Source organism: Chaetura pelagica, unplaced genomic scaffold, assembly GCF_000747805.2.
Source record: "Chaetura pelagica isolate M959 unplaced genomic scaffold, ChaPel_1.0 scaffold364, whole genome shotgun sequence".
NCBI lineage: Eukaryota > Metazoa > Chordata > Aves > Apodiformes > Apodidae > Chaetura > Chaetura pelagica.
The window spans coordinates 3,977,134-4,003,161 of record NW_009953089.1 but is presented as its reverse complement, the minus strand read 5'-3'; the positions used below and the strand labels follow the sequence as shown (position 1 = coordinate 4,003,161).

At 37.9% G+C, this 26,028-nt stretch overlaps 1 protein-coding gene across 1 annotated transcript in view; it reads right to left on the bottom strand.

The window, feature by feature from the left end:
* LOC104388211 (plasma membrane calcium-transporting ATPase 2) overlaps positions 1–26,028 on the bottom strand; it is a 174,065-nt gene that overhangs the window by 16,375 nt on the left and 131,662 nt on the right. Inside the window, exons 15-21 of the mRNA XM_009997040.1 lie at positions 24,935–25,022; positions 17,939–18,045; positions 17,017–17,208; positions 8,491–8,704; positions 6,413–6,624; positions 5,187–5,294; positions 1,141–1,323 (exon numbers count right to left, since the gene is read on the bottom strand). Of these exons, the coding sequence (XP_009995342.1) occupies positions 1,141–1,323; positions 5,187–5,294; positions 6,413–6,624; positions 8,491–8,704; positions 17,017–17,208; positions 17,939–18,045; positions 24,935–25,022 (1,104 nt within the window). The remainder of the gene's footprint in view (positions 1–1,140; positions 1,324–5,186; positions 5,295–6,412; positions 6,625–8,490; positions 8,705–17,016; positions 17,209–17,938; positions 18,046–24,934; positions 25,023–26,028) is intronic.

The following is a 26,028-nucleotide window of genomic DNA, read 5'->3' as shown; positions in this document are numbered from 1 at the left end:
TCTTTCTCCAGAAGTGAATCAATTTGAGGATGGGAAAAGGGAGAAAGAACTGCTTGTTTTGTATGAAGACAAGAATCAAAATCTTCTAAGACAAAATTTTCTTTAAAAGATTCTTAAAAAAAATATTTTTCTTATTTATTCATCTCTTCCACTTGTAAGCATCATGTAACACACATCTGATTTTGGCAGGTGCATATCTGTGCCAGAGCTGCTCTCTTCTGCAAGCTGGCATAGATCCTTGATCTTAGAAAGATCAAGTAGAGAGCACTAGAATGCTATAAAACATGCTACTTCACTGCAATGGAAAAGGCAACATAATTCACATCATTCTTTTAGCACTATAGGACAAATTTTACTAGACATCCTAACCTGTACTATATTTAGCACCATGATTCATTGCAAATATTTAGTATATTAAAAACTGCGATGCATTTTTGTATTTCACAAAAGTTGGGTGTTTTTTTTCAATAATAGGATAGATATTTATAAGAAATCATCCATAGTAGCCAACACATGCGTTTCAATTGTTAATGGATGCTTAGGTCCTTACTACTAAAAATAAATCCAGAACCACATTTTTCATTTCCTAACAGGAAAGAAAGTAAATTCCTTTTAACAATTATATATATAAAAAGGCAGTGACAGAACAGAGCAGATTATTTTTTTAATCAAATGGAACTTTACACTTTAGACTCAATAATTTAAATTATTCTGTTATTGCAGAAGTGGCAGCAATTATTTTTTTTTTTTACTTCCAAAATAAACCCATATGTTTTAGAAAGCCTTTGTAACACTTTTGCTAGCCCTTGTCCCAGCCAGCCCCTTCCATGTAGCACTATTTTATGAGCTGTCATCACTGAAGTAGAAAAGAATGTTCATTCACAGTAGTGTCCAAAAACTAGTCCTGTTTTTGCATCTTATCATTTTATAATCTTTTGACTTTATCTCTTCTGCTATACACACCCCCCCCCCCTTTGTTCAGTTCACCTCTTTTACTTTGTCATGGGGTCCTTCTTTGAAAGTAAGGACCATCGTTCACACACAGAAACACTCTGCAGCTTTCCCCTTATAACCTTATCTTGGCTTGCTCAAAGATTAAACTTTTTTTCCATACCATGTGGGCATTTACTTTTAGCATACCTGGGTCTGGATTCTGTTGAGCCCTCTGAACCAGAGAATTTGTCCACGTCGAAGTTCTCTCTCTGCATGATCAATTTCTTCCACATCTTCATTGAGTTCTTCCTCAGGGGCCTCCTCTTTCTCAGTGAGCCTCCCTGCCTCCTTTAAAAACTTTAGCCTACTTGTTGGGATGGTTGCAATGACCTAAAATTATAAAAAAGTACTGAAAACATAAGCCTCATTCAGTAACAATAGTATAATAATCTGCTAATTACAAAAGAACACTGATATTTTCATGAGATCTATAATCTTTCAGGAAATCTAAGATTAGCCTACTCATAGTAGTACTTTACACTTATACAACTCCAGTTCAGTCCATAAATACTTAGTTTACTGTGTAAACAATCAGCACTACTCACATTGTTAAACCACACTGGCAATACTGGGCTGTGGAGCAAGTTTAAGGCTGGGAAAAATGTTGGCATTTCTCAAAAAAACTCAAAGAGGACGTGAGTATTTGAATGCAATTATTTAAAGAAAACTTAGGAAGACTGATACTTCTGCAATTAAGAGTTTGGGCATTGCTAATGATGATATTCTAATGACTGATGATTATCTAATGTATGTTAATGTGAGCTGAAAATTAGCTGCATCTCACGCTTATAAATCTTCTCACACTTCACAGCTCTGTGTATTCAGCTTCCCTTTGTTTCAGCAATTTGAAAAGCTTTTCTCAGCTTTTATCAAAAATTAGGTTTCTGAAAGGTGTGGGTTTGACTGGCTCCCTGTCAGACTTTTTACAGGGCTCCCTCCTACTCTGTCTCCTTATTACTAATAAATTCTGCTTAACTCGGCCCCTCTTCTTATTCTGTTTGTCCACCAAATGGTCCTTGGAAATAATTAACACAGAAGATGGCTAATAATAATAAACATTTGCAAATACTGTAGTTAGACTATGTTACAACAGTATAATTTTAAATACATGCCAGTGTTACCCTCTTGGGACGTCATTTTCTCTTTGATTTCTTTTGTCAGCTTGAATTAAAAAATGAGCAGATGGCTATTTAAACAAGACACTGCCTAAAACATATTGAGTGCTTAAAAAAAAATAATCTCCTACAAAGTTAACTATTAGCCAGTAGTAAATATTTAGAAAAATAGTGCTGCAATTTTCTTTTTTATCTTTTATTTCAGCAGTGAGCAATCACCCTTTTCAAGGCCAAATATGTGAAAGATGGAGCTTGAATCAAGCTGTCGCAGGAAGCTGGTGAGGATGTATCTTACAGTTTTGGAACACTGGGATGAATATAGTGAAGACACATGAAAAAGCCCCAAATATTTTCTGGATTAAAATGAACAAGCTTGCTAAGGGTTTTGAACTTCATGATCCACACCTCTGCTTTTATTACAGACAAAGAAACAAAAAAACCCCAGCAACAATCCAGTTCCTACACTACTAGAGAACCTTTTTAAAATGCATTTTGGGGTTTGAAAAACAAGATAGAAACTTGGAAAATTAATGGACCGGTGTGACACAAGTAAAGACAGAACAGAAGAAAAAAGAGAAGGTAAGTGCTAGTCATTTAAATACTTACTGAAACTCCTTCAGCTTCCCAGCTTTCAAAACACTCTAATGCCAGCACTCTACAGAAAGAAGCTACTTGAGATTGTTTGGTATCTGAGGAAACTGATGGTGATGAAGTACTTGGAAGACAGTACACATAGAAACAACTGTATTGGGTAGTGATTCTGTGTGATGGAACATACCTCTCCTTCATGACCTCTCTCAGCCAGGCTGATAGATTGTGCTTTTGTTCTTTTCTTAGGGTGTTCACATGTCTTTTTGTTTGGTCATTTTGTTTTCCATATCTGCAGACACCTGCCCAGTTCAGGTAATGGCAGACTCAACAGACTGAGTGTAGCTTAAGGAACTAAATCCTATTCCCAGGAAAATGATTGCGGTTTTCAAAAGCGATCAATAATTCTGGGAATGTATCACAAAATATTTTAGAAAGACTTGGTTGTAGGAAGGGATAAGGGCCACATTTTAGAAAACTGTTCCTCAAAGCATCTGAGGTTGGCTTCCTAGAAATCGCACCTTAAATCACCTGAAGTACCAAGTTAAACATCTAAACTTGGAAATCTTGATTGGTTTTAGTGGTTCACAAGAACAGCAGGTTCAGGAGACTGTGATAAAACAAAGGAATAACAAATTGTTTTCTGCTGAACTAGAGTTAGACGTAGCAGGAGAGGAAAGGCTAAGGAAGAGAAGCACCTCTCCTAAAGGCAAAGAATCTGTGCTTATGTACAGCTCCATGAAGAGAGGACTTGCCACATATTGTAAATAATCTAAAGAATGCATTTTTTTTAGCTTGTGTTTTTCTTTTCGGGTCACAAAATACTGATCACAAACATATATATTTTTTTCCCCTCTGTATTTACTTTATGCAAAATTACACTTTTTCAGCAATAAAATTGTTGAGGTATTCCAATCTCAGTTTTAATTCAATGGCCAGGCTCTCATGATAAGGCTTGGACAACTATGCCTATCTTTAAACTGAGAACAGATGCTGATATCATTCTTAGCCTTCAATGGTTATGTAATAAACATGCAGAACAAAATTTAGAAGCCAAATAGTACAGTTATCAAAGGCTGTGGGAAATTCTTCACAGCTGAATTATCTAATAAAACTGCTAGGATTTTTCTCCCTTGCTCTGCTTTTCTTCCCCACTCCCAAAGTTGGTGTTTTCCAATCAGTTGAAAATAAATCTTTTCTTTCTAAGAATTATCAAACTGATTCTAGGTTTTCCCTCTGCAAGGTCATTAATCAAATCCCATCTTCAGGTAATAATTACATGATAACAACCTAGTAGTGGTCTTCAGCAACATGTGCATTAAAAGCTGTCGTGACTCTGAGCTTATTTCTTAAAAAAAATAAATATCTGAGGCCCAACTGTCCAGAAAATTATTTGTTTCTATAAGATACAAATAATAATTTTGGACAGCTAGCATCCTTCTTTATGATCCCATCAGAACCATTTCAGTATTTAATTGCAACTGGCAATTTCTTGCCTGTGTCTTCATAGTAGCAAACTAGTTGATCTACACGTGTCTGCACGTCAAGAGGCAAAACATTAACCACATCTTCCACTTTTTTTTTTTAAACTGTGTCAGGTGGCATCAACTTAAGGACATTAACAATGCATTCAGAGATGAAAAAATAGCATTAATATTAACTTTGAAAAATGTTTTTCTACATAAAGAATCATGTAGCATTTTAACAATACTGCTTGTATCAGTATTACTACTTCCAGACAGATAATCACTTATTTAAGTATCTTGTTGAACACTTGCTCTTACATTTACAGATATAATTTGGTATTAGCTAATGATGATACAGGTTGCAGCAGAATTTAAAAATGACACATTAATTTAGCTGCCCTTTTCTGCAACTATTATAGGAAAAAATCCCTTTTCTTCCATCCCCTCTTCCATCCTTGGCACACAGAAACAGGATGGAAGGATCACTGTGGGTATCTATGAAGTGCAGTGGACTTAGCCCTGTGCCAGTAACAAGGCTGCTGTGAATTGATAAACTGGCAGTTTCAGGAGGGAAACCAGAGGGTTGCCATAAACCTGGAACTTCTTTTCATTTTCTGAAATTTGCCCAGGCTGAACACAGCTGCTGCACTGGGTACCTTCCCTGCTGGGAAGGTGGAGTAGCCCTTATTATACTTTTTTTTTGTGACTAGAGGACTCAGTTATGAATCAAGTGTCTTTCATGAAAAAGCCTAACTGAAGAAGACCTTGGAGATAGCACGCCCTGCTTAGGGAAAGAAAAGATATGAACATTAACAAAAAATCAAATGGAACAGCGGGATAAATTATCCTTACTACTGCATCTATTCTTGAAGTATTTAGAGAGCACCCTGTATTTTAGTGTGTGCTAAATATGAAACTGAGAGAGATCAAGGAAACAACAGTATAGTAGAATTATGAACAATATCAGATTTTGATTGGTTTATAAAAACAAAAGAAGGAAATCTGCATGTTCCTGAACGCTTACCTGACCCCACACAAGTTCTCCTAATCCGATAAATACACACCACATCCACTGGTCAAGCTGCAGGGGGGAACAGCTAAATGGTTTTCCTCCAAACTGGACAATTACTATCTACAAAGAAAAGCAGAGAAGAAAGGAAGTAAACATTTTTTGGGTTAAAAAGAAAGCAAAAGACTACCCCTAAAAAGCCCCACCCCCCAAAAAAACCCACAAACAAAAACCCAACAAAATAACTTTTTCATCTTTTACTTGAAATTCTACTTTGTCTTTTTATATATTACAGCTCTGCCAGTTTGATTCCAACATATTTTACCTGCAGACTAGTCAAATGTATTATTAACAATCTAATACTTAGTGGACTGAATCTAAAGATCATCCAAAATCAAAACACTGTCTTATATTCCATATATGTCATTTGACCTGGTTAGGAGGCACTAAGTTATGCTTCCAGAAGTACATTTTTTGAACCATCCAGCAAAAGCTGCAGAATCTCAGTCACTAAAAATCAAACCACACAAACTTATGCACCCTGAAGTAAAGGCCAGAAAAAAACACACTAGTTTCGATAGAGGCTTCTGACAACAGTCATAGGTGAGTGCTCAGGAAGAAAGAAAACAGGACTGTTCCATCTATTCTTCCAGATTCTAAGTATTTTTGGCTAGATATATGTTGAACCTGATGTAATTTTAGAGTCTTGACTGCATGGAAGACTTTTCCCCCTCTCATTAACATTTTATTGTACACTTACAGACACGTTACCATGGATAGACTGATAGTATAGCAAAATCTAGTTCTGTTGGAGAGAGCAGGTAGGAAAACCACCCACCTTGCAGCAGGATAACCAAAACACAGAGAACGTGAGTTCCTAAGCCTGGTTAGATTGAGAAAGTTTTGCTAATTGAAAATCAGATATTATTGATATTTTTTAGTTAGCAGTGCTGTTGCAAAACCAGGGACCTGAAACCACAAGCTAGAGACTTAAACTGTCAAAGGCTGCAAAACAGACGTTTCAAGTAATTTGTCCACTTTAAGATCCAAAATAACACTAAAATTAAGTAAAATAATTTTCCATTACTGACATTGTACTGATAGAGAAAACATGTGAACCCAGCTGCTTTCCTATTCAGTGTGCTTCCTACAGATTTAGATTTTTTAAAAAATACTACACAGAAAAAAACTCAAGGTCAATTTCTGATCATGGGGTTACTAATTCTTGCCTAAATCATTACCTGAATAGCAAAGGTACCCAGTACAATAGTGCAAAAAATTGGATTTCTGAAGATGCCATCAAAGACATTTCTTTCACCATGGATTTTCCGTGCGTTGATTTCATTGAAAAGCTGCATCATGACAAAGGTGTTGAAGATAATGGTGTAATGCTCTGAAGGAGGAGAGTGAAGTGGAGCATTCCTCCCACTGTCAATCTTAAACATTTTCTCACCTAAGTATGAGACAAAAATAAAAGTTTCCACTAGAATATATTCATCAAACAGATATCTATTTCCCTTGTTTACTTTAGGTAGTTGCTTCCTGTGCTTTCCTTTACCAGCTTTCTCTCTGCACTTACTACACTACAGACAGAACACCAGTGAGCAAAAGGCATCTAAACTTCCTAAGCAAGAAGCTTCTCAAGAGATTAGTTTGATCTAATAACTCAGTATACCAACACAAATAGTTTTCAGTAGTACTTTTCCTCTAACAAAGTAGTAGTTATTATAAGAATTCAATTATTTCTTGTGGACTGAACACCTGAGGCCATTAACTGTATGGAAACCTTCAAAACTGTATTGGAAAACATTTCCCTTACTACACAGAAATGATAAAGGAAATACTAATGATAGCAAAGAGATATAATGTTATCTTTTACAGATAGACACACACATCAGGTCTATTTGCTTTCATTCAAACCACCACAAACACAAATATATGAATAATACTTTCCTCAGTGAGAGCACCTGTCCTTAAGTCTCTGTTACTGCATTGCACCTCTTAACCAGCAAAGCAGAACATGCTGCTGTGGTGTAATGGCAGTACTTAAACCAATAACTAGTTTTTATTTCCAAACATGTTCCAAAAATTAGAGTACATAAACTTAAGGTTTATTATGTCTAGTTGCTGAGGTTCAGTTTGTTTTTTTTATACTATAGCTTGACAGAACTAGACAGTGGCTTCTGGATTTCTGATGTGCTGATACCTCAAAGGCATTGCTGAATGTTCAAACACAAGGTGTATGTTGCCACATCATAGAAAAAGTGGGAAAATTTTATGTCCTGGAAGTGTTGAAGGGCAGGTTGGATGGGGCTTGGAGCTACCTGGGCTGGTGGGTGGTGTCCCTGCCCATGCAGCGGGGTTGGAACTGGATGATCTTTAAGGTCCCTTCCAACCTGAACCATTCTGGGATTCTATGATTCTAACGCCCGTTTCAGACAATCTGAAATTACAATTTCCTTAGACTTGCCAGACATTCTCAAAATACACTGCAGACCATTTCTCTTTAAAAACCTGGCAACTACTCTGGTTAAATAGCTCCACTGTAAACAGGCCATCACCTCCTTTCAGAGTTCCAAACAAGCTGGCAAAGCTGTTGGTTAAGGTGCAGCACGATTTTCCCAAGACAGCTCAAAAATTTTTTAAGAATCATACATTTACATCTAGAGCTTATATTGAAGTCTGTGTATAAAGAAAAAAATCTGGAGATAACACATGTAATTTTGCAGTGGTGACAGTGACAAGAACACAATACCCAATTGGTAACATTATCAGTCCTTTGAGCAAGTTCACTCATTGTAGAGCAACAGAATCTATTATTAGCCTCTACTGTTGCCTGCAGCAAGAAACATTCCTCCTCCTTCCCATCCCCTCTCCAAAATACAACCTATAAAAAGCATCCATTACTAGCAAGGCCTGAAGAAACATACGCTAATCTAATAAATTACATTTCTCCCCCCTTTTAATATACATTCTAGATATTAAATGTCAAAACAGAGTGTTATTTGTATCACTTAATACTGATTACTTGCTTATCTATACTGCATAAGATCAGCACTACTCCAAGCCTACATTTTGTTAGGAGAGAAAAAAAGCTCACTGAGGCCCTTTGCACTGCAAACAATATAAAAAGGTGACTAAATGCCTCTGTTCTGCTTCCCCTCCTGACCCCATTTAACAGCTGGGTCCTGCTAGCTGTTCAACCAGGACAGACTCAAGAGATGCGAACAAATTGGTTACATTTAAAGCATTTTGACATGTCAGGCCGTAAGACCTGGATGCTTCTATACTAAGCAAGAAGCCTAACCAAGTTTCTTACCAACAAAAAGGAGTGTGAAGATAAGAGTAAGCTGATAAACAGCATGGCCCAGAATGTTCTTCATCATGGTACGGGAGATGAGGGGCTTGTTCCTGCCATATGGCTTCCTTAGCAGCAGAGCCTCTGTTGGGGGCTCAGTGGCCAAAGCAAGGGAGGCAAAGGTGTCCATAATGAGGTTGACCCACAACATCTGTACAGCTTTTAGAGGAGAGTCCTGTGGAGAGAAATTAGAAAGTTACATATTTTCTAGAAAGATAATTGCTGTCAGGTCATTTGCTGTGATTTCATTTCTTCCTGCGTGGCTGCAAGTGGTGGTGGAGACAGGACGTGGGAATATGTGGAACTTTGGGTCTGATCTGCCATGACCAGAACACCACAGGAAACAGTCATCTGAGCAAAGAGAATGTCTTTTTCTCCAGTCATTTAAATCAGGAATATTTACAATCACACCCTATTTTTTTATAAAGCATCACATTAACAATTTATGTTTTACTATACCCTCTTATTTCATGCATCATGCTTAAATTTTCAGATGAATTTGGGTAACTAGGTAATACAAGTAGGAGTTTCTTTCCTAGAAGAAAAATTGTATTAAAACAATTTTAAAAGTAGCATTTCATTTTACTATTTTTTTTTTCAGAAATAGCTTGAAATTACTAAAAAAATATGAAACAATTACTGAGTTACTTTAATACATCTCACTAAAATAAAACCTGAAAATATCTGATACAAAAATCTCATTAAACTACGTCAAATGTGCAAAATAAAAGATTTTATTATTTTACTGGTAACAGGGTAGAATATATGAAAGAACAGAACTGGAAAGAAAAAACCCCACATTCCTGGTTGTCAGGAGGCATTTCTTTTCTGAAGTAGATCGCCAACCACTAGAAGGAGCTCTCTCCTCACTAAATTCAATAGTCTATGGTCATATTACAGAGGGCTTTAGATCATGTTAAAAAAAACCCAACAAACAAAACCCAAAAGAACACCTAAATAAATAAATAAAGCAAACTAAGACAGATCTCAGGAGAGCTCCAGATGACTGTTATAGATAGATGCAATTGCTTCAAGGAGCCCTATCAGGAAAAATGAAGTAGGTTCTTTTATTGTACCTAAGAACCTCCTGTGCCTTTAGACTGCATTGAAAATGGGCAGCATTTGTAAGGGGCTTTTTTTTGTGTTTCAAATAGATGGTTTTAACTAGAAAAACAGATCTAAAAAAATAAGGTATCAGTATGAGGAATTTTGTAACAGAAGGGATTTTATTTACAGTGTGAAAGGTGGAATATCAGAGGGCTATTCTTATGCATTACACGGTGCTGCAGCAGGGGGACAAAGACATTTATGGAACAGCATATAAGCCTTGTCAAAGCCACTAAAAACACCTTATGAACTCTGCCCTTTTCTTCAAAGGGTTAAATGTTCATTGCAAATTAAATATTATTGAATAATGAGAACACATACCCATTCAGTATGCCAAAGACATACGCAGAACAAGGGTAAGTGGTTTTTGGCCGTTGTGGATCTGGTTTGTATTTCAGCTCTCCCTTGAGATAAAATATTATTTCCTCTTGAAAACATATTTTTAACACCCTTATATTTAGACAAACCTTGATAATTTTTATTAAAAATACTCATTTTTGGCTTATCCAGAAGGATGGAGAAAAGCAGCCAACTGTCTCTGAATCTTAGTGGTTGGCAACACAGGGAAGGGAGGAAGATTGGCCTAGGAGATTCTGGACCTCTTGGTTATGGGTTGTATTAATTGGGCTTATCTGGAGAGTTCAGTTCACTCCCTTGATACGCAGCTGCAGAAACAGGAAAAGTCTTTGTCTTTAGAGGTGGCTGTAAAACTGAAAGCAATCAGGACAAACTTGTTTCCAAACTGAGACCTCATTTATTTTTATTAATACTAATGGCTCAAACAAGGAGTGCATTTGCACTCAAAGAAGTTTGTTGCTAGGGCTCAGGGACCCTGAATTCAGACACAGTATCTACAGAAAAAGGAAAACATATTTTCTACTGTTTTACCTGTCTAGTTAATAAGTTTTTCCTGGAAAAAAACCCCACATTTTCTGCTTCATGCGCTGACTTCTATGTCAATAAAGCTGAATTTGTCAGTTATGTTTAATAACCACAGTCCAATATTCAGGTGTCTATCAGAGTCTGAGATATTCCTAGCATAATGAAAAGTCAGATCCTTTCAGTCTCTAAATCACACAACTGTAACTGGCAGCCATCAGTTTTGGCAACAGCATGTTCTCACCATTTCACACTGCCAATCACCTTGGGTGGCTATGGTGCCTCTAATAATTATCTATTATTGGCAGTGCTACACTGTTCAGTCAAGTGTGAAAGCTCATTCTAAGCTGAAGCCAAAACATTAAATACACATTAGTCTGGGAAGGCAGTGGAATGAAATTTCCACTGCAACTATATCTGATTTCTGATTAGTTGGTGGAAACTGAGGAAAATACGTATCAGCTAAGGAGCTTAGTCTTCTATTACAGATTTTAGTCACTTATGCAAGTGGGATGCAAATTGAACATTCTTTTCACTCCATGTTAGCCACTAACTGACTAGCTAATAATTCTTAATTCACTTTCTGAAAACCTTGGGGATGAAAGCTGTTCAAATTGCAAACCACCTAAAATCACCGCTTATTTGTCAAATTCCTTTCCACTTGACCTTGGAATAGGTTAGCGTTTGCCTAGAGGTAAAAGGAAAATGTCCCTTAAATCAAGTGATGTTACACTTCATCTTGGAAACATTTAAAAGTACAAATCACCAACGGCTGGAAATAAACTACAAATCTTTTGTGACATGCAGAGCCTCACAAATTTTGGAGCTTGTTACTTTTGATTTAGATGACAAGCTGTAAGGGAATAAAAAAGGTATTTTCACCTTCACCTCTTTACTCCCAATTGTCACAGAACACATGCACGGATTCATGAATATAAGCATTTCTGGTAGGTTAACATTATGTATATTAATGCAAAAAAACCCTCAGCCCTGGATTCTGCTGCTAGATCACACTGCCTACTAATTGTATGAAAGTGGCATGTCCATTTTATTTCCCTGCCTCTAAGCCTGCCCAAAACAAAGCTAAACAGTACATACTTTGATTTTATACTATAGCTTTTTCAAATTTGCCAATGCTATTATTTTAGAATTTGCCAAATAGAGTTCTGCAGTAAAACAGTATAACCCTGTAAATTACTGCCTTATACATGTAAGTATGGATCATCCTCACTTTTTGAGCAAGATTTTTAAAAACGATAAGTGATTCATACACTAGTTCACTGCTACAGTGCTTTTTAATTAACATTTAATTTTCCAAACATAATGTCCTATAGAGTCACTGCTTTCAGTTCCCAATGCCTGCTAGAACTAAGTCTTTCTCAAAGTATGAGAAAAATAATCATAATCCAAAATGTTAAAACAGCCTCTCTCTTTCTTTAATGCAGCCTTTTTTGGATAGTTACATTGCCTCAACAGTTGGAGACACAGACAGAATTTGGCACAGGTAGAACCTTTCTAGCTTTACAGTTCCAGTAAAAAACTGTTTTCATTTGACTGAACTGAATTTTAAAATCTTTATGTTGTACATACCCAAATTATTTTAGCAACTCCAAACATAATGACCTGATATTTTCTTGGTACTGTGTATTATGCCAGGGACAGGAAATAGGACGAGCTTCCTGGCTTTGTAAGGCACATATAGAACTCTATATGGTACCTAGAAATGTGGAGCAATCACTCATTTGAAGTACAAAATTCACAGTAATTGTAGGCAGAGCTCCAAAGAAGAGCCCTCACTGAGTCACTCGAGGGTTTTGCAAAACTTTTATTCAGAGAATGAAGCCAGAATATAAGAGTTTATATCTCATAAATCCAGGTTTAACCTGAGACTTAGCAACCTAATGGTTGCTAAACATAAAGACAATTCTGTGCAAACTGGTCAAGATAACCACACCCTGATCATTTTAAAAGTGTGCACTGGGCACACAAGAGAGCAGACAAGAGGTAAATGAATTAGCTTAGCTGGAAGGTAAGGTGAATTAATACAGCTCAGCTGCACTGTGCCACCCAAACTGCACTGACCTGGGACTAGCAGAAACAAGAGTTGTGACCTCCCTGGGGGTGCTCTGCACACCCTGGACACAAAACAAGAGCACCTGTGCAGCCACAGATTGAGTGGTCTGTTTTCAGCTTTTAGAGACTTCTTGAAGCTCTGTTGGCTTGTACAACCTAGACCTCGGGGTGTTTCACATAAGTATAGAGTCACAGAAGTTCATTAGCAGTTGAAAATTCGGAACTCTTGTCTTACACATCGAGCTGCTGGGAACTGAAACAGGCCACAGTGGAAGTTAGGTGCCCATGAGGGCCAGCTCAGTTTCAGCAGCAGTCACACCAAGCTTATCACCAGGTGACACTGTACTTGCCATTCCCATGCTGCTTAGAATATGATTTTTGTCACCTCAACATGACTTTGTGCTGGGACTCGGAACAGAGAACAGCAAAAGACCATTTACATTGGTCCTGTTTAGTCTGCATAATAACGTCTCTAATAGCCCACTGCTACTCCTGTTTAACACTGGAGTACACCAGAGTAACACTCCCTGTTTAACACTGGAGTAGCATGCAGGGTCACACACACCTTTTAAGAAGTTAGGTGCCCATGAGGGCCAGCTCAGTTTCAGCAGCAGTCACACCAAGCTTATCACCAGGTGACACTGTACTTGCCATTCCCATGCTGTTTAGAATATGATTTTTGTCCCCTCAACATGACTTTGTGCTGGGACTCGGAACAGAGAACAGCAAAAGACCATTTACATTGGTCCTGTTTAGTCTGCATAATAACGTCTCTAATAGCCCACTGCTACTCCTGTTTAACACTGGAGTACACCAGAGTAACACTCCCTGTTTAACACTGGAGTAGCATGCAGGGTCACACACACACTTTATACATGTAGTTACCCCTCTATTTAAACCGCAAACCAGGACAAAGCAGAAACAGTAGCTGTGATAATTATTCTCTCTAATAGCAGCATCTTCCTGAGGCGATCATTGGGTAGACAATTAATTAAATATTTGCTTAAAATTAACAGAATTAAGGTAATCAGTACTTCCCTGAAATGGAATTGACAGGGACACTGATTTTATTTCTGTATTTGAGAAAAAAAGTAGCAGATTCTTGAAATGACCACTAGTGGTCATAGGTTCCTATTTTTCATAAACCTCTCCATGGCACTCATAAGATTCTCTGGGCCAAACAAATCAGCTCCTACTTGGCAAAGAACTCTCTAGGTGCTCCTTGGAGATCTAGTTTCACTCCCAATTGTACTCCCACAGTCAGATCCTCTCATTAATATAGAGCTGCTGTGGTTTCACTAGGAGTCCAGCAGTGATATGAGCACAAACATATTTACACATACACTGGTGCACCTGTGGATTTGAGGTAAAACAAAAATAAGTCTCTTCAGTTGCAAAGCACAAGCCAAGTGTTAAATTAGCCAAAATAAAGATTTTACTATCTTTGTAGCTCCTTTAAGCACAAACAGTAGAAACACCAAGAAGGGTAGGTAAGTGTAAAGAAGCTTCATACTCAAAGGGTCCCAGTATTGCTGGCTCTGAATGGCAGAACAGATTTTTTGAGAGGTGATATTAAGAAGTGTGAAGTAAATGTTACTACCTAGATATAATTTTTTTCTCATTCTAGATTTGATGAAACCTCAGCAAAAGGGCAGTCTGTGAAACAATCACTAACCTGAATATTAACTGTGGGCTAAACTGATACTCTGCGTGTCAATGAAAGCCAAACTGACTACCTAAAAGCCAAGTACAATTCAGTCCTATGTGGACCTTCTTTGTATTCATTTTGAAGGTCACAGAAAGCTGTGCTGCCTTTTGGAAACTATGGATTTTAGCTTCATTTCTTTAAGAACTTAAATGCTTCAGTCAAAATTGTAATTTAAGACTTGTGCACAGTTTTGGGGTTTTACATGTGTGCATCTAGCCTGTTGTATGCAAGATTTTTTTAGTCTAGCCCTGCATTTTGTGCTAGAGCTATTTTCGTAGCAACCAGAGGGTACAGTATGTTCTCAAGAGTAATTTTAGTAAAGCTTCCCAGCCAAACAAACATAATGCCCTTCCACTGGCTTACAGGCTTGGAGTCAAAGCCTTAATGATGTTCAGTCATAACACAAGAGTGTTCAATGAGGCAGAACTGAGAGCTACTTGAGAGCATCAGCAGTCAGGCCACTGAGTGTCAACAAAACTGAACTGGAAATAACTGCTGCCTTTTTCCTACATTTCCAGTTGCAGCTCCTTTCAGATCTCTTCCTTTGGATTTGTATTTTTACTGCCAAATTAAGGAACTGCATAAGAATCTATTGGGCAGAAAGGTGGGAATCCTAGGAAGTGTACATTAAAACCTGTAAACAGGGACAACAGACTTGGCAGGCTCAGGGATGGTCTTACAGACTGCTGAGGCAATGCAAACACACTTGGCCTGATCCAAATCCTTCTAGAAGCCAATGGAATGATCCAAAGGATAAAGAAAGCTCTGAAATAAGTCAGAGGGATGTGCTTGCACTGACCACTACACATGTATTTAGGCTTGGTTTAAAATACCCTTTTGCACTGTTTCAGTAATATTTAACCTCTTCAAGAATAAAATAGAAATTCCTTCAATAACAAATAGAATATATTTCCCTTCTTGCTTTTACAAAGCAAATTAAAATTGCTGGACACTAACCACACTCACCTTCAATAAATGTTAGTAGGCAATGCAGGAATATCAATTAAAAAGGTCCTGAAAGGCAGCACTTGCCTTGGTTCCAATGCTGGGAATCATACCTCATTGCTGTCACCATTTTTTTCTATCCAGTTTTGTACCACTGATAATAATCCAGGAGGACTGACCTGCCAGACTTTCAGTCCTTAGCGACATAACCTTCTCTTACTGGCAACAATCATTTTACAGCTACACATTTTCTCAGCAGGCTTGGAAACCTTTCCCAGGGGAAAAGGAAAAAGTATCCAATTTCTAATCCAACATCAGTAATTTTGTCCCATAGCACAGGCTCAGCTGTGACAACAAAGCACCACCCAGCCCTGGGGGCAGTGTGGGAGGAATCTAGCACTTTGCAGCTCACAACTTTAATTCTCAGAAAACATGTGAATTGAAGTTTCAGTGCTTCCTTTGTATGGAATAAAATAGTTATTTCATTTGTTAAGGTCACTGCCACTTGCTTCAAAACCAGCCATTTCTGATGTCTCTGAGGATGCCACCCCAGTACAAGCCCTTAGCTCAGAGGAGCTGAATGAAGGCAGCTCCTCAGCTGTTGGCTGGGAGCTTGCAGGCTCATATGCAGCACAAAAAAGGCCTCTAAATGTCACTCAAGGCTTAGAATAAGTTTGACCTCATGGCTTTGTAAAGGTACCTGGGTTTCTGGTTTCAAGTATCAATTCCATTATTACAATGTAAGTTTACCCTGGAGTAGAACTAATGACTTATTCATTGTTTTGCTCAGGTGTGCATGAGGTGAAATCTACCTGCTGAAACAGGTATGTGCATCTGTATGATGCACAAGAGAGGGAAGCATCAGCTTTCCCACAGTGTGTCTCAATCCAAGGGGGCATTGTGTAACAGCACCTGTCTGCAGCATCTGAAATATACATTATTTTAGGGACTGACAGCACTAAAACCTACATGTTTTTGCTATTTTCTAATAAAGGATGAAAATCTCAGGCTGTACCAAAGACACCCTGTTTTCTTTCTAGAAAAAGGAAACAATGTCATTAATCAAAAGTAGTAAGTTGAAGGTTATAAAAAGAGGTTTATTTTCACATGTGCTTTTTGTTAAAGATCTAGACATTGTTGCATGTACACCAGAATTGCAATGAGGGGTTAATGTAGAGGGAGAAAGAGGGATTAAAGTCCAACTGTATAATTTAATTGGTTTGTTATTTGCATTTGCAATTGAAAGGAATTGCCTGAGAGCAACAAAATAATTGTATCAGTCAAAAAACTCCCCTGCTGAGATTACTTCTGTGTGTCAGTACTGCTCTCCTGAAAATAATAATCCCATTCCATAATCCATCGAGAAATATATATTTAATAGTGAAATACACTGAGAGGAAAAGGCAAAGTCACATAAACTCTTCATTCTCCCAATCCCTGTCATTTTCTGTCCTGCCATCATACACTTAATCATGACAATAATACATAAACAAAACCAAGGATCTGTATGGAGGCAGCACAAAAATTAGCAGCTCCTTACAAACAGTTTATTTCAGAAGATGGATTAGTGCACTTCCTTATGTCAACAGCTATTGAACATTCAGCAGCTTGATCCTAACACACTCTGGATGCTCAGAATTCCTTCAGAAAGAATACTTTCTGTTGTACAATGAAATAATCAAATGTACACCATTATAACTAAAAAAAAAAAGTAAAAAATGTAGTGTGGTAGGATTTGGCCTCATACTTTAACCAACACCTGAACTGAAACTTACCTGGGTGATGCATGCTCCAGTGAAAGCCACAATCACAGCCACAATGTTAACAGTGAGCTGGAACTGCAGGAACTTGGAGATACTGTCATAGACATTCCTGCCCCACATGACAGCCTTCACAATGCTGCTGAAGTTGTCATCTGTAAGGATGATATCTGAGGCTTCCTTTGCAACATCAGTTCCAGCAATACCCTGGGAAAAGTAATAGCAGTTGAAATTACCTGCTGGAAAGTACAGACAGTTAGAATACAAATCTTCATACTCATTCCAAGTCCACAGTTGTACAGACTTCCCAGCAGAGTGACTGCTGAGTATGCTCTGGACTGTAGATTTGCTAGGAAGAGAGCTGATTTGGCCTGGTTTTGAAAGTGAGTAAGGACATAGAAAAGGGAATTGATGGAGAGCACTGGAATTCATGTGATGATATTTTTTAGGGTTTTACATTATCAGCTGAATGACTAGCAATCTTCTGAGTTATTTTTAGCATTGATGGTATTTTATTAATATACACAAACAGAATTGCTAACAAAAATTAGAATTACGTGTCTGAGTATATACTCTAGTGAATTAATGTCTTCAGAGGCAGAGTATATTGGGACAACATCTTTGGATTTTACCAGAGTAAAATTGTACGTGGGTGCTGTGAAGAACAGAGTCCATGTCTGTGTATTGGCACAGGATTCTGCACAGAGCCAATAGCTACCTTAGACAAAATACTGAAAAATGCATCAGAATAGGCAATACCAGTGAAACTAACACAGTAATGAGAAGAATTCTGCAGCAATGCTACTCACCCTCTCTGATACACTGCTTCACTGAGTCAGTAAAACTAAGCAATTTCCTCAATACTTAATGAACAAAAACCCCTCTTACAGCACATTTATATTGACACAAAGATCAAGAAATATGCTCAAGATGATACCATTGCAAAGCCAACATCAGCTTTTTTAAGTGCTGGTCCATCATTGGTGCCATCACCAGTCACAGCCACGACCTGCCTCTGTTCCACCTGTGTGCTGTCAATAATACCTGCAAAAAGAGAGTATGTGTGGGTATACATATTATATATGTATAAATTAATGAGCAAGATAAAACTTCCCTATAAAAAACAGCAGGGTTTGTGTCATGTACACTACATATAACCACACAAGGATTAATAGAGTTGTTTTTTAAGGAAAACAGAGATGAAAGCAGTGTCATCACATAAGACTCACTATGAGACACCACTACTAGAATTTACATGGCAAGTTCTGATCCTGCATCATCAAAACCTCTACAAAGTTCCACAGACTTCAAAGAAAATGAGATCAGCTTATTATGTTCTTTAGGAAGATTTCTACCATTTAAAATTATGTGTCAAAAGTAAACCCGTTTCAGCCCAGCTCTCTGATTAAACATCAATGGAAAGGATTTGACTTGAGTTCATGCTTGAAACTCCCCTAAAGTGGGACTGAACTGTAATATCTGATTTACTGGGATCCCTCCTGGTAATCAGTTTAACCTAAAGATAACAAATGCCATTGATTAATTTTATTTAGCTGAAACCAAATTAGCATTTTAATAGACATGTTCAATTCTGCCAAACAATGTGTAAGAAGGTATAATTATTTACATTCTGGAGTGAAACAGTTTAATAAATAGAATAAAATAATTTCTAGTTTCATTTTGAGACTGCTGGAGAAAAGAAAGCACTTATCACTCAGTGAATCAGGTTTCACACAAGTAGCCTGCAGGGAAGTTATTTTCTATTTATGCACATGGAGAAAGTAAGGAAAAGAATCAAGAGTTTTTCTAAGGTTACAGAAGCAGCCTTGTTTTTTAATAGGATGGGGATCATTCACCACTCCTGTTTGTATTTTCATGTCATAGTCCATTTGAATATGAGTCCAGAATACAGAATTGTTGGGTAATAACTTTGGGAGGAAAAATGACAAAATTCCTTTTGCTAACACATTTTGCACAAAGTCATAACCACTAAAAACAATTATCAAAACCACCCAGTGTGAAAAGCTTTCATTCTACTCCGGAAAAAAAAATAACTCACATATCAGATAACTAACCAGAAATAGGAAATTGCAGATTACAGAGCAATAGCTGCCTCTTGGCAAGGTTCAGGCTTATCAGGCATCCAGAAGATTGCATGAAAGCACTTAGTGTCCTGTACTTTTCAGTCTTTCAAAAACCAGAAAAAACACCCCTATTCACTTTCCCTGGGCAGTATGAACTCAGATAAATGGCACATTATTCTGATAACATCTTATAATTAGAGCTTTCAATTTGTTGGGGTGATTTGCCTTTGATATTACTAAATAAACAGGAACATCATCTGCCATTACTGTTAAAAGCATTTATCTTGGGCTTCCCTTCTTGTTATTAACACATCCCTTGATGTTAAATTAATAGCTTGAGCTTCTGAAAAAATAAATAAATAAATAAATAAAAATCATTAAAATCTCTGACACATCATGGCATCAGCTGCTCCAAACAGGTAGATAGCATCCTCTCACCACTGGGTTCCAAATGGGAGCACAACCCTAATCAAGTTGAAGAAGCTCTAACAAATTATCTCCTAATAGATAGAAATAGTGCTCTAATGTCAATGAGTCCTACCAACTGCCCTGCATCAGCCTATTGCTGGATGCAGCTAAATTATTTACAAGGTTTTGTGGCTGTTCACAAGTAATTTTAATCCCTAAAAGCAAACTGTGCAGCTGGGATAAGCCCAGCATCCTTCAGAGCACAGAACTGTAACCACTCTCTAACTGCATAATCAGCAGTCAAGGAAAAATAGAGGTAGAATGATCTTGGTTCCCATCAGCCCCTCAGCCACACACTTTCATCACAGTGACCACTGCTAGTGCCAGCAGAAATGCCAGTGCATGGCACAATAGTATGGGCATGCATTTCAGAGCCGTTCAGAGGAAGAGAGAAGGTCTTTGCAGAACTTACACTTCTATGTCAAATTTCTAAAATGGAGCAGTGGTGATTATTTGGGATTCAGAAGATTTATCAGAGCTATCCTTATGCTCCCTGAATTCTGCATGTTCTGTCTCATCTGTGCCTCCTCTCCCTTTCCTTGCACTTCTGACTGCTTGCCTTCTTTCCAGCACTTGCCTCCTTCCTAACCACACTTCGTTTATTATTTCTCTAATATCATTCTGATAATAGCTGTGGTAAGGTTTCACCTCAAGAATTTTCTTCAGTACCGAGTAACACAGTAAGTACAGATGTTACAAAGAGTGTCAGGAGACCCGTGAGAAGTGGGATGCCCAGGAAGGGTTCTCCCTCTGCATTCCTGAGCTGTGGACAGCAACTGCTTCAGTGAGGAGTGAGAAAGGAAAACAAGGCATGACCTGACAGGCTGCCAATAAAGAGAATGCCCAGTTCTTTAACATCCACTGGCCTTTCCACTCAGAACAGCTAAAAAGACCTTTCAGTATTCACGTCTAACAGCCAGGACATCTCTTCAGAATTAGGTGCTTTACTCCAGTTAAATGCTCAATTGCAGCACTTCAATAAGCACAGGTCTGCAAGGTGTGGCAGGGGAATTACTAAAACTCAGCTAAGCTTCCTCCCAAATCAGTCTTAGCTGTTTCATTGGTTTGCTCCTTCGTCTGAAGCTGTTCAGCCACAAGTTTGCTCTGTCAAAGAGAATTTTATTCAACAGCCACAGGGATACACCTGGAGCATAACATTAGTGTGTTCCACACACAGATTCTGCTGATGCTGCAGGAATTTCAGAAGCATTCATGTAGCTTTCATAAGGCCTACCTGTTTCAGCCCAAGCAGTTTGTTTCTGATGAGGGAGAAGATGATATTTACAACAAAATACAGCTGTCGAGAGGGGCACTAGATGCACAAGCTGGTTATAAAAGGCACCAGCACTGCACACACAGATGAAAATGAAAATTATCCTGTATCTCCCACCTTCCTCCCATCTAACATTAAAGGAAGCATTAGATCAGATCCACTCAGGATAATAATATAAAGAATATTAACCAACAGTGTGTCTTCCTTTTCGTTGACAAGGAGCTATCTGTGCCCATGGCTCAGATCAAAGACATCAAATGCAGCCTCAGGTTCTCCATTACTGCAGAATAAATGCTGCTTTTTTAAGCAATGCTTACTTGCATTGTCACCCTTAAGAGTACAAATCCATCGGCTCTGGGAGAAAATAAATCCTTGTTTGGGTATTTCTTTCTGTCTCAACTGATTAATTCAAAACAGTCCAACAGAAAAATCTTGGCTACAGTAGAGCACTTAAAAGATGGGCACCAGTTCAGGTGTTACTCTGTCAGTAAATAAAGCTTTGTTCTTAGGCATCCCACATGCTTACATGCTTTTATGTTTTTTGACAAGCTAAACACAGATGCAGTAATAAATATTCTGCACAGATTAGTTTTCAATACTTCCAAACTTTTGGAAACTCCCTTTAATTTAACAAGAATTTAGTCTGTCCGAAAGAGAAAATTTAAATTCACTTCAGTTAGTATGTGCAGCAATAGAGCTTTAAAGGTTAATGTAGAAGTATTATATAAAAGATTCCAGCAGCACTGGTAATTGTTAAGTGAATAGTGCTCCAGAAGTTCAGGCTATGATGGCCTGAGGATGGCAGAGAAGAACATGGAAAATGCACAGATTTCTGTACTAGGGAGGTACCACCAATGTACTTTATAGGACTGAAATATGAAAGGGGAACCTTGAAGGCATCAGTGCCTCCCACAGTTACTCTTAACAGAGACTAGAGAAACCTAACTGGTATTTACACAGGATAAAACTTAGGATTCAAATGCAATATATACCTCCTGCTTCCTTTAAACTATTGCTATAGGGAAGGCTTGGCTGGAGCTGACTTTTTACACTGTGGGACAGGACAACTTTCTGAATATTTCTTCATACTAATTTGAATTAAAATATTAAACACTTCTCTCACATGGATATCAAAACCACTTGCAATTTGCAACATGCTGATACTTAATTTCAGAATTTCAATTAATAAGCTTTTCTCTATTTTTATTATTCTACCAAGTCTCATGGCATGTCCACATTACTGAGGTCATGAGTGTAATACCACTTCATGCAATAATATTTGAAACAATTTATTAATTAAGAGTAATTATTACAAATATTAATTATTTAGAGTTCCCTTTCTGCTTTTTAATAAATCAGCCTTACATGAGAACAGTTGCTTTTAATATCACAGGAAAAGAATGCCAGTCTAATTCAAACATACTGGATAGCACAGTTTCTTTAACTGGTAACCTGAATATTTATTTGATTTTCTCTATACCTTTTGATAAGAAGTACTGAACAGTTGCTTATAGAATCATAGAATGGTTAGAGTTGGAAGGGACCTTAAAGATCATCTAGTTCCTGCATGGGCAGGGACACCTCCCACCAGACCAGGTTACTCCAAGCCCCATCCAACCTGCCCTTCAACCCTTCCCACAGTATTTTAAAAAACAATATGACAGTATTTCAGCATAGTATTATAAGGGCACCTCAGTGTAAATGATAGCATTTTTCCTTCTTATATTTTGAAATCAGGTAAAAAATATTAAATAATACCAATTGATGTAAGAAAATCCATAACAAATTGCATTTCAGTTGGATTGAGATACCTGACATTTTTGTTTCACTGAAACAGGTTGGGATGATAAACCATTTAGACTTGTTTTTTCTTCAATCCACCTCTATTTCAAAGCCATGAATATTTGAGAGAAGCTGTCTGCCCAGCCCAAGATGTTGAACCATGTCTTTCTCTAGTCTCTTAGCAGTAATAAAACCAAAAAAAGCAAAATAAAAGTGATTCCTTTTGCTGGGTGGGATTGTGCTACGTTAAGGAGAAAAAATATTCCCTCCAGCAGCTGTATGTCATTAAAAATGAAATATAAAAAAAGTTTATTTTGTGATGTGTGTTTTTACCCTAGAGCAGATAGAATACATCAAAGAAGAGAAAATCCTCTTGATCCCTCAAGTGTCTGAGAAAAACATAACATTTTAACAACAGGCCCAAAACTAGTGAACATTTAAATAGTTTCTTGTAACTTTTAATGGCCCTTGGAGTATTATCAGCCAAAAAATTCCATCATGATTTTCCACAGACTTGTTGTTGAACTTCATTAGATACTTAGTTGCTCTATCATTTGACCTTGTCATATCTTTAAAACATAAATTGTATTAGTTACGTAAGGCATTCAGTAGTAGTAAATATCTTTTGGATTGGCAAAGTGCATATGCTATAAAACATTTAATAATTTGTTGCTTATTTTTCTTCAGCTCTTTACTGATTTCATTTTCTCTGGCAAAGGTTTCATTTTTCTCTGAAGGGGAAATCTTGAATGATTCAAATGGGTACTCCCAAGAGACTTATTTAATCCACTTAATGAAACACAAATTGTTGTGTGTTTTTGAAACAATAAACTATTAGGCTGTACAAGTCAGGATCCCTACAAGCTGTAAGACAGTATTTTACATGCACTAGGAAGGTGAGGAGACCTCAGCTAACTTTGGGCTGTTATGATACTGATCTCTGGAGCTAATTATTATGTTTTCCAAACCAATGGTCCCCAAAGCTTTTCAATTATGAACACATATGGGTGAAATCTTTTTGAGCACACACCCCCCAAAATATGTATATTTTTTATAAATCATACATATGTAATACTATATTATGGACAACATACATTAGAAAAGGATGACATAGAGATGAAATATGCAGTATTTTAAAAGTATTCTTCTAATTCATAATGGTAAAAAAGTTTTTCTTCCTTGCACCCCCATTGTCCCTGACATGGGTATTTCCTAACAAAATGTGAACTATTATTTAAGTAGCCAGTCACCTGAAAAAATGTCACTGACCACCTGGATTCTATCCTGAACTTTAGCTCCTCCAACAATCACCAAGAGGAGTCTCTCCAGACATTCTAGGGCCTTAACAAAATAATCCAGTTCTTTCTTCATCAGGACGCCAGAAAACTCAGCCATGTGCCAATAGGGCTTCCACCTGTTCTGGCCTCCATCTTATCTGTCTTTTAAGAGTGAGCTTCAAAGTCAACAGAGAAACATTTCAAGTCATCAGGAAGTGTGAGTTGCAGATATGAAAAAGGCTTTATGAAGAAAACTGAAACCAAATCCCTCTTATAGAGCATTCCATCTGCAGTGTAGTAAGAGGATGTCACTTTATGGTGCAGTTTTTATAGGACAAAACCAGACTCTGAAAATACAGCCAGAAACCTAAAGGAAGCCAATGCAAATCACACAATTAGTGAGCCTACAGGGAAACAGGACTGGCTTAAAATACCTCTCTCCATTCGTGGAATGCTAAAGGGGGCAGGTTCCTTGTTACATGATCCCCAATAACTGCTACTGTAACATGGAAAGTTTTTTAGCTTGGAATACTCTTTAAAAATCACTGTGGGAGAACAGATGCACTTCAGTGACTTGATTTACTCCAAATGACCTTGTTCTTGTTTTCCTCATAAAGAAGCATAGGCAAAGACTATGGAATCTATGGTCCCTCTTGTTTATGTGAAGAGCCACCTATTTCTCAAAAATATTTTCTTTCTGACCAGTAAACACACATTTTCCTTTCCTAGCTAAAGCTTCATTCTGGCCCAACTAAAACTCACAAGGCAAACATGAGATTGCCTACACCTACGTGCCAGGCATCTTATTAGTATCTCAGTCATTCTTGCCAACTAGTTCCCCATTGTTGTCCATTTGAAGGCTCAGGTAGAACACAAACACGAGAAACCTGGTGACTGAGAAAACTCCCCTGCCTTACAGATAGACATGCAATTAAAGGTAACAACTCAGATATATTTGCAACAGTAATATTTTTACAATGCAGATGATGTGCTGATCCCAATGCAGTAACTCTGGCATCAATCACACACACAGGGTAGTCTGCCTGTACCTTTCACCAAGGTGTGCTTGTCGGTGGGCGATGAGCGGGCGAGCACTCGAAGCTTTGGCCAGATTTTGTCAATCCTCTCTTGCTCAATCTGGAAGAGGGGAACACACACACAAAAAACCCCAAATCAGTAAAACTGCTAAGCTGTGGTTGGCAAAGTGTATTTGTGTCCCTGTGTCAGATGATTCACTTCATTACTTAGACCTGCAACTTTTCTCCTAAAGCACAGAAAAATTACACCAGCTGTCAATGCTGCAAATGAAGGCACGAAGAAAAGGCCACAGCTCAGCTGGCCAGCACAGAGGTGTTGCCACAGGACCTGGTCAGCCTTTCTTACCACCTTTATTGAAAATTCCACTCAGAATCATGACTCTAGAGGACAGTAGAGTTTCTCAAAGCTGTTCAAACATACTGAGAAGTGAAAGTGTGTTGTTCTATTCTACATTTTGAATCCAAGTTCTTAATTTTGGCACCGGTATTGGCGGAATTTTCTTTGTTTACCAGCAGCAACAAGGTGAAAGGATTCCCATCCATCAGTGCAAGGAACATGGTGGACTCAAAGACACAGCACAGAGTTTACCTTTTTAAAGCTGACTTCAGTAGCTTGTGTGTTAGCTCCATCTTTTATGAGGAGATAAAAGTCTTCCAAAGAGCAGACTAAGTTATGCAAATCATTAGAGTGAGTGGATATAGCAGTACCCTTGACAAAGTGGTATAAAATAAAGACATGAGAGGAGCTGGTTCTCAGTACAGATTGCATTTTTATGAGACAGACCAAGTAACTACTGTTGGGTTCCTCCTGCCCTTTGCTAACAAACCTGCTTTTCATGTACTTGGTTTGGACTTCCTGTAGACCAGCACTCTGGTTCTGAAACCTGCTGAATTAGGCTACCACTAAACTGACAGTGGCTCTGCATCAAGACATGTAAGGACTGCATTACCCATGGAACTCTGAATGGCAAAAGGGTAGTGGTAGAAAGAAGCAGCCAACTCTCCAAGTAGCTTTTACTGAGGGCAGGTACGCATCAGCACAGGAGAAGCAACATTTCAGTGTTCTTGCTATTTTTAGTAACATATTCATAATATGTATGGATTTA